The 10,000-nt window shown below is 49.7% G+C and overlaps 1 protein-coding gene across 3 annotated transcripts in view; it reads right to left on the minus strand.

The window, feature by feature from the left end:
* Positions 1-10,000, minus strand: part of znf385b (zinc finger protein 385B) — an 84,886-nt gene that overhangs the window by 63,494 nt on the left and 11,392 nt on the right. For 2 of the 3 annotated variants that reach the window (XM_062534176.1, XM_062534177.1), the window contains exon 2: positions 257-628. In XM_062534176.1, coding sequence (XP_062390160.1) covers positions 257-626 — 370 coding nt within the window. In that variant the 5' untranslated portion in view covers positions 627-628. Of the gene's footprint in view, positions 1-256; positions 629-791; positions 861-10,000 lie in introns of those variants that run through there. The other variant, XM_062534175.1, reaches the window with a different exon arrangement.

Raw genomic sequence — 10,000 nt, forward strand, 5'->3', positions numbered from 1 at the left:
TATGTGTATGTGTATGTGTATGTGTATGTGTATGTGTATGTGTATGTGTATGTGTATGTGTATGTGTATGTGTATGTGTATGTGTATGTGTATGTGTATGTGTATGTGTGTGTGTATGTGTGTGTGCATGCGTGTGTGCATGCGTGTGTGTGTGTGTGTGTATGTATGTATGAGTGAGAAAGAAGAAAGCAGAGAGATAGAGAAAGAAAGAAAGACAGAGAGAGAGCGGTATAGCTGGACTCTGGAGCGCTCTTACCTGTGCTTCCAATGGTGCACACGGAGCCGCTGAGGCTGCTGCTGCTGAGCGTGAGCGTGGTGGACAGGGCGGGCGGCGCGACGGTCACCGCCGGCGGCATCTCGCCGTTGTTCAGCTGCTTGACGCGCTTCAGGTGCGACTTGCCGTTGTAGTGCACCTGGGCCTGGGCGGCCGAGTTGAGCTGGATGTTGCACACCTCGCACAGCGAGAACAGCAGCTTCTTCTTCTCCTGCTGCGGCGGCGGCTGCAGCGGCTGCATGTCGGCCTGGCCGTCCACCGGCCGCACCTCCTTCAGCTCCACGCAGGCACCGTACGGGAAGCACAGGCGACCGTTCTCAAAGAACTGCGTCGGGCTCAGGGGCGTCTTCATACCTGCCCGATCGGAAAGGAACAAAAAAAATCCCCAAATAAATTCATTAATTAATGATTCAAAAATTCAAGAAAGGTTAACAACACGACAAAAAAAAAAAAAAAAAAACACAATCAAACTGAACATGTCCGGCCCCTGTAAACGCTTTTTTTAAAAAATACTCACAGTCCTGACGCAACATTATCCTTTTTGTCCTTAACAGACCGATTAATGCCAGCCGCCCCACTGAATCCCTGTCATGTCAGGGGAGATTTGAGCGAGCGGAACGAGAGGAAGAGCACGACGCAGGCAGGCATGAGACTGAGCAGGTGCCCGCTCTCTAGCCCTCCCGAGCGGGTGAGAAGAGCTCCACCCTTCTTACGTGGCGTGGCGCGGAGTGCCGTGGCGTGGCATGGTGTCTCTCTGGGCAGCTGCCCCTCACAACTTGTGGAGCCGCGAAAAAGAAAGAAGGGCAGAGAGAGAAAGATGGAGAGATGGAGAGAGAAAGAGGGAGAGAGAGAGAGAGAGAGTGACTGCTGACTGACCTCCTGTGCCCATCTGTTGCCCTCATGAAGAGCCCAGCGCACATGCTGGCGACCCATGAGCATTACGCAATCTGCCCAACGCGCCACACACACTCACTCACTCACTCACTCTCACCCCCCACCCTCCCTCACACACACAAAGATACACACAGGAGCGGGTACAGGGCACTGCCACGACCTCCCATAGGAGAGCTGCGTGCCACCGCTTGCCTCTCGCACACACACACACAGAGGCTCCCCGCCGCCTGGCACATGACGGCGGCGCTGCCCGAGTGGCGCCTGCCCGCGTCTCTGCCACGCCAGGGGGCTCCGGGGTGATTAATTCCCAACAAATCATGCCGCCTCAGTGCACCGGGGCGCCCGGACATAATGGATGGTTTTAGCTGAGGAACAGGCAAGCGGCCTCTGGGAACTGGGAAAACTCAATGTGCTCTGTCTTTTAATATCATCTTCCGTTCCTTTTCTCTCTCTCTCACTCTCTTTCTCTCACTCTCACACACTCTCTCTTTCTTTTTGCCTAGCGCTGCAAATCTGTGGGGCCGTCTCTCTCGACCCCCGGCACGTCTGGGGATGAGCGGGAGCGCAAGACCGCCGAAAAAAGCCGGCCGCGCGGAGGCAGCAGTATTGGCGCGCCGAGCGAAAACCTAGCAGATGAGTCAGCGGACTCCAGGAGGAAGAGCGCTCTCTTCACATGGACGTGATATCTATTAAGCTGCCGTAGCAGCAATGGCCGCCTTCTCCCTCACCATCTCAACATTGTGTGTGTGTGTCTGTGGGTGTGTGTGTGTGTGTGTGTGTGTTATGTGTGCGTGTGAACGTAAAGGCAGAGGGCTCGGTGGCCATGTGTGTGTCCCTCTCTGGACAGTAATCCCTGTGACACAGGCCGTAATCTCCCCGGGCAGCTGCAGACCCTAATCCCTCGTCTCCCTGCAGATAAACTTCCACAGAACTTCTCTCCCGGGGGGCTCTCCGGCCATTCAGCTTCTATTTAGTCCCCAGCGACGCCAGCCACAAACACCACCACTGCCTCAGCAAACCTCCCCTCTGCACACAGGCATAAAAATAAAGAGAAAGAGAGATAGAGAGAAGAGAGGAAAATGCAAGCGAGGTACAATGACTTTCTTTTTTCCAGACATTATTTTTTTTTTATCCTCCCCCCCTACTGTTCTCATCCCTTCACTCTTCTTTACTCTGGTTGCTAAAGTTCCTGGGTTGGCCTAGTTTGGTGCTGGGGAAAGGAGGCCAGACTGTGAAGTCCTGCTGCAGAGGAGAGCCGAGCCGAGCGCACGCTGACCCGTATTCGCTGGCTGGGGAGGCAGACGTGTTGGGCTCTCTCTCTCTCTCTCTCTCCGGCTACGATCAATAATGGAGAGGAGCGACTGCTGCTGGCCTGCTGTGATGCAGCAAGTCCCCCTCATGAATAAACACACACACACACACACACACACACACACACACACACACACACACACACACACACACACACACACACACACACACACACACACACACACACACACACACACACACGTCTCATCAGAGGGCCTCCAGGCATCTTACATCTAACACTTCCAGAAGCCAACCAGTTATTGGGCTATTGCAACACACACACACACACACTCACTCATTTACTCTCTCTCTCTCTCTCTCTCACACACACACAAACTCATTTACTCAGACACACTTAGATGTTCAGAGAGGCCACCATGGTATTCAGGCCTTGATCATCCTCCCCATCCACACTGACACACATCCACACTGATGCCGTCCACAATAAAGCAGAACTCGACTCCATCTGAAGTGACATTAAGTGTTAAAACGCATCATCAAACTTGCATGCAGCGAAAGGGTTATTAGCTCGGCTCCCTTTTATATGCTAAACTTCCCCTTTTGACTGCGAGAGAGCAAAATATAGGCCAAGGTTTCCAGCCTTCCCTTGGTGCTTTGATGCCGTGGGATGCCTTAATATTCTCTCAACCTCTTTAGAGATCGCGTAATTGGGGTTAGCGGCTACTACGTATATACAAACTCCAGCACAGCGAGGGGCCCGGGGCGGTACAGTCACACCGCTCTTTTCCTTTCCAAGAAATATGCTGAGCAGGTGAACATCGGCGGAAAAAAAAAAAAAACTCCCGGAGACGACCCGGAGATTGATTTCACTTTGGCAAATCCACTTCAATCAGTGTAGATGAAGGGGAAGTCAGAGATTAAAGGATTTCTAAGCTCTGAGACAATTTAGCCATGATCTTGTCATGCGCCAGCGCCGCTCCGCAGGAGAAACGGTCAACGCCAAAGAGGACGACCCCTTCACGCTCGCTCTTGATGTGGCCATCTTCATTCATCGTTGACCTGCTCAGTGAGCGGCAGTCGACCAATGTTATGTATAATGCATGATGGGGTTTTTTTTCTGCCAGCGCCGGTGCCCAGAGCGAACACGGATCAACTTTTATATAATACATAATACATGAGCATGTCCGCTAATCAGGTACGTTACATCAACAGGCCTAACGCGTGTTTCCGTGAAAGGATTTTCTCGTAAATGACAGCCCTTACTGCGCTGTGCCGCGCCAAACGTCGACTTGTCGAGGCAACGCTGTTCCAAAACAGACACAGTGATTTCAGTTCAGCCTCCAAATCTCAATCCAAGCTGAGAATCTGTGGGATAAGACTTGAGCGAGCCAAGTGAGGTTGATATCGACTTTGCAGCCAATTTGACAGCGCTGGTGTGAAGCATTGGGAAAGCCATGGAATGCTTTCAGCACCTTGTAGAGAACATGTCTGACTTAATTGGACTCCCATTGGGGCGCAACACAATAGGGGGAGGGTGCTGTCTTTTGCTTTTTTTCCTCCCCACAGCGTAGTATTTTAAAAGAGGCCAACATCATTGCTGAAATGTCTTCACCCATGTGAGGAGGTGGTGTGGACTGACCATGAACCACAGATCAATCGATTCAAAACAAAAGCAACTACTGCAGCATTTTTTTTTCTATGTCTGTGTGTGGTGTGTGTGGGTATGTGTGTGTGTGTGTGTGTGTATGTGTGTGTGTGTGTGTGTGAGGATGAGGGGTGGGCGGGCTTGGAGGGTTAGCTATAAACTCTTTGCCAGCAGAATTTCCAACCACATTTTCTCAAGTAATGTAGCGCCGTGGGACCAAACAAATATTACAAACTCGCTCCAGACTACACACCACAAAAGTGCCAGTCAGAATCACCTGAGCCCCCATGGGACCGGAGGCTCCCAAACTCTGAAAACAACACGACCAAGCAAACAAAAAAAAGTCCCACTTCTCTTTTGGAACAGCTTTTTTTGGAGTAAAAAAAAAAAAAAGTAAAGTCACTGCACACCACCACACTGTGTTCCCTTCCTCCAGTCCTCCACCCTACTTGACTTTGTTAGGCGGAGAGAGCGCCGTCCCGCTGTTCCTGCTCTTCCCCGAGGGCTGCCTCTCTCCGCGCCACAACACGCTGACAAGCTTCGTAATGAGAGGCTCTCAGCACTGCAGCGCCACGCAACGGGGCGCCCGCCGCGCAGCGGAGGCCCGGCGTCCTGTCGTATCATAATGGACGTAGGGGACCCGAAGCAGTGGGCGTCCGCCGGCGCGAACGGACGGACGACCCCCTCGGGCAGCACTTCAGTCCACTGAGCCAGAGACAGAACGACGCGGCCTCCCGCTCCCAGCATTTACATTTTCATTACCTCTATTTAGTTTAGCGGGATACTTATCCGACTCCGAGAACAGTTAAGGTACGCAACCACCGTGGCGTCGAGCAGCATCATTATCGCCATGGGAAAACGGTATGGATTCTCTGCATTTTTCTGGGCGTCAGTGAAAGTTGGTTCACACAGAATCTTTAAGCCGACGGTCTTAGCGTTGATTCTCTCTGACAGTGTTCCCAAACTGTCAGGCTCGCGCGGGGCGCTAATCACCCGGCGACTCATTCGCATGCCACGGCCTCCTCGCACCACGTCTTCAGCATGCCGTAGCACCTGTTTCCCCCGCGGTATTAATAAACGAGCCTCGCGCCTGGCTCCCCACAGAACTCATTTGCCCACAAATTGCGCCGCTACGGCTCAAAGGTCAGGTGATAACAGCTTAACACAAACGGAATATGATCAGTGTCAGTCTTTGATCATGTCAGACGGGAACCAGAGGGCCTGGATGTAAACCTCCAAGTGCGGGACCACTTCCTTGAGCGTTCTCTCAACAAGGAAAGAACGTTACTCCCAGCCCACCCCCTCCCTGACCCCCATGCCATCAACCTCTCCCCGCCTGACACGCGGCCCCTCCGCCTCTAGCTCCCCCCCAGCTTTTAGAGAGCGGATCTGCTGACCCAGGCACGGCAAGTGCAATCAGCGGTGGGAATCGAATCAGAGGTGAGGCAACAGGATGTTAATCAGCCGCTCACAGTCCGCCGCTCCCAGCTATGACAGGTGAACAAAAACCTGGAGCGAGTCAACATAGCGTCTTCATCCGAAGACAGGAAAACGACAGAATGAGGTCAAAAAGGCACATCTATATTGAATACGGGAGAATTCAGTGGCAATTCCAATGCAGTGCACACCTCTTTAGACTAACGCATGTTATTGAAAATCGCACCTAGCTAATGTTGTGGGATTTTTCCTATGGAATGAATAATTATGGTGTAAGGTTACACCTATCCAACCGAGACCAGACCTTGAATAATTACAGTGTAAATGTATACCTCTCCAACCAAGAGCAGACACTGTGCTGTCACTACACTGTTAACATGCACTTAGACAGGCCGCGGCTCTCCCTCCATCATGGGCCTCACATGAGAGAGCTGCAGACAGATGGTCTTAGTGACCTCCACGCGTGATGTTGTGACTATGCAACCCAACCGTCATCACCCAATGCAAACTCCCTGGCTTTGTGTACTGCACATTGTACTGAACAGTGTACCCAGCCATCGAGCCATCAAAGCATAGTTCACGTCTGGAGGATTGTGTTGTGAGTGTGGTGGGGAAGCTGATGAAATGTCTCCTGTGTTGAAACAGACTCATTCACATATGGAGGGGGCAGCAACACCTTTCAAAGGCAAGCAGCGACAAAGCACTGCACACAGATAACATCTCTCTCTCTCTCTTTCTACCACACATACACACACACACACACACACACACACACACACACACACACACACACACACACACACACACACACACACACACACACACACACACACACATACACACATACACACACACAACCATAACACAACCAGACACACACATAAACACATACCAGCATACACCCTCTCTTTCCTCTCTCTGCCATCTGTCCTGTCTGTTTCTCTCCGAGTGCTAAAGGAAAGACTGAGGACATTGCAGCCAGACAGCTTTCCACTTGCTCCTAGAACACAAGTCTCCAGTGAGGGTCATTTGTGTTGCTCTCTCACATGTGAAACATCTGGGCCGGGGAGATTTGTTAATGTCTGGGTGGGAAACTGCCCCTCCTCCTCCTCCTCCTCCTCTCCCCTTCTTTTCTCCTTCTCCTCTAACACCTCCTGCCACCCACCTCCAGGAGGGAGGGAGAGAGGGAGTGGAGAGGAGAGGAGAGGAGAGGAGGGGGGCTGTTTCACTTGTTTAATGTGATGGCAGATGTCTCCAGCGAGGCTTGCTAGGCACTGCCAACACACCAGAGGATGGGGATGTTCTGGCGCTATTAATAAACCACAGCGTTCCATTTGCAGAGCTGCGAGAATCACACACACAGAGGCTTGTCCTTCACTGACCTTCTCATGACATTGGATCCTCGTCCTTGACCTTGACCTTGACTTTGAGTTCTCACGGGTACCTATAGGAATGTGTGACAGTAGCTGAAAATAAGAGGGAGCAGAAAAAGCTCTGCTTGCGACTGCACCGGGTTGCCGTGAGAAAAGTCCTGGCACAGCTCCTTTTGAAACCACTTGTGTGTGAGTGTGTGTGTGTGTGTGTGTGTGTGTGTGTGTGTATATATGTGTGTGCAGTGACAAACAGGCAGATAAAATCTGCTTAGAGAGCGGTAACGGAGTGCACCTGGCATGCAGGTCAGGTGTGGGAAAGTGGCTCAGGTCATTAGGCTCAGAACGGGAGACGGAGATAAACTAGCGCTGGGTTCAGACAAGAGAACAGACAAAGGGAATGTGCAGCAGCCTGTGCAGGCTCCCTCTAATCCCAGAAGCAACCACTACACCATGGATCAGCGCATCACCACTACTGCTGTTGAAATGAACTGGGCCGGGTTTCCCAGATTCGTTAAGAAGCTCTTAAGTGCTAAGAACTTCTTAAGAGCGCTCTAAGAACGTTCTAAGAACGCTCCTAACAAGTTCTTAGCACTTAAGAGGTTCTTAACAAATCTGGGAAACGCGGCCCTGATATATACTGTATGCCTCTGAAATGGTATATTTATGGATGGGACTTAGTATCTATAATAGTGCCATTGAGAGCTTCAGGCCAGGGTAGTAGTATAAATACACAGAGCTTAATTTGTACTGCAATCATTTTTACTACTACTACAAATGCATAACAAAATGTTTCTGGTCGATAGTAGATGTGTCTAGTAAACAAACAAGGTGCAAATATACAGCAGTCTATTATGTAGAGATAATGAATTCTTCAGAGAACAGTCAGATGTTTTCAAGGAAGGGCAGTTTTCAGGAAATACTAGAATTTCTTGGTTTGTTTTCACAATATGGTTTTGAAAAGGCATCCAGTCAAACTGCACCAAATAAGGGCAGCATCTACTCCACGGTCAACTCCTACGCTTGTGTGTGTGTGTGTGTGTGTGTGTGTGTGTGTTCGTGCGTGCGTGAGAGTGTGTGTCTGTCTGTTCGTCCGTCTGTCTGAGGAGCGGTCGGGGCCTGCGCTGACCACACAGCTGCTGCCAGATGTATGCTTCAGTTAGAGCTCAAAACCACAGGCACGTGGATGCTCTTAGTGACCCATGCCATCAGCTTACCACTAAAGCACACACAGACACACACATACACAAACACACACACACACAGACGCACACAAAGACGTACGCACCCACACGCATGCGCACACACACACACACACACATGCAAGCTCGCACGCTTACACACACACGCATGCACGCACGCTTACACACACACACACACACACAAATACGCACTCACACACACACACACACACAGAGCTTACAAAACAAAACAAAGAGGGTTTTTTTAGGAATCACTGGAGATCTGGATGGCATGGCACAGTGTGTGGAGTGAGTGTGATGTGCAGAGAGGATTTGTTGCTTGGAATACACTCCCCCTGCTGACAAGTCCCTTCTAAGCTGCTGGCTACGAGAGGTCAAGAACTGCTGAGCTTCAAAGGACTACTATTTGTTTGTCCTAACATGTTTCCAGGGTCTGCCCCAAAGCTGGACCCTCTCACAAAGGTGCTGAGAAAACCTGTGAATAATTTCGGTGTAAAGTAGATCCTTCCTGTGCTTAACTTGGCATATTCAGCAAAGGCAATGTAATATATGTGTGTGTGTGTGTGTGTGTGTGTGTGTGTGTGTGTGTGTGTTTGTGTCTTTAATGTCAGCTCTCTCAACAGGAAACCATGACACACTTGCTTTAAGAGTGTCAACATAATGTTTCACTTCAGTCACTGCGCTCCAAGCAAATGCCTTCCCTTTTTTTCTCACCAGCCTGCAAGTCAAATCCCCACGAGGCCGTTAAGTGCTGAACATAACCGATGCATCACACAGAGGATTCAGATAACTAAAACCCTCCTGAGCTTAATTTGCTTTCAAGCACAGCTGCTGACCTGAAAGTAAGGGAGAGCCAAGAAAAAAAAACGTAATGTTTAGAAAAATGATCTTTTTTTGATGAAACGGCGCCATTTTTCATTAGCCTAGCAAGGGCTGTCAGATAATGAAGCGAGGCTCCACTGAGGATTTGGGAGCACACTTGGGGGCCATGAGGGAGTTATGAGTCCTCTGTGCTTCTCTCTCTCTCTCTCTCAGCACTTCCAGGCCTCCTGACTTTAACCCCATTACTACCCCCCGTGTTACTGCAGTGTTTTTCTCCATAGCTACAGGCTATAAAGAGACTGACGCTAATGTTTTTAACCCTCCATGCATGCAGGAATGGGAGAAGAAAACACCTCAACTCCTCTGCCTACGAACAACCTGAATGATAATTCTCACACAATATTTACACTATTCTCACACACACAGTAGTTTCTCATGGCCTAAATTCCTCTGCATTCCTCCAATATCCCATCAGTTGAAAATCAATGCGGTGAGATGCAAGATTCAGTGCTGAAAAAATCTCAGCCTTGAGGAGCAACATCCATCATATCGACCTCATGTATTCTCCCACTCTGTCATGCCATCTGAGACCCGGCATGCCTGAACGCACACTCACATTCAAAAATCATTTGAGGGATTGACTGTACTTTAGGGGGAGATAACATTAGCTAAGCTAACACATCCCAGCTATTTATAGAGTGTCCAGGCTAATACCAATAGAGGTGATCTTAATGACCTTACATCCAGTCTAGACGACTACTCTACCGCAAATGGAACTTAATCCCATTACCCAAACTACCGTAGTATAACATTATTAAAGTTCCATCAAATTTCATATTTTCTAGGCTACATTTCAGAGATACTTCAACACACTCATGACACATGGGCTAAAAATGAGTGTAGTGTGCTATTCACGTATGTTCCTCATAGTCGCTGAAACCCTGATCAGAACATCAGATAAACAGATAAACACAGCATTTAGCAGAACTGCCTTTGCTATATAAGGAATGCGACTCTCTCATGTATATCAACATGGTGACCGATATCAGTCAAACCATGTGAAAATATAGCATCCTTCATATAG

Source organism: Sardina pilchardus, chromosome 4 (assembly GCF_963854185.1).
Source record: "Sardina pilchardus chromosome 4, fSarPil1.1, whole genome shotgun sequence".
Classification (NCBI taxonomy): Eukaryota; Metazoa; Chordata; class Actinopteri; order Clupeiformes; family Clupeidae; genus Sardina; species Sardina pilchardus.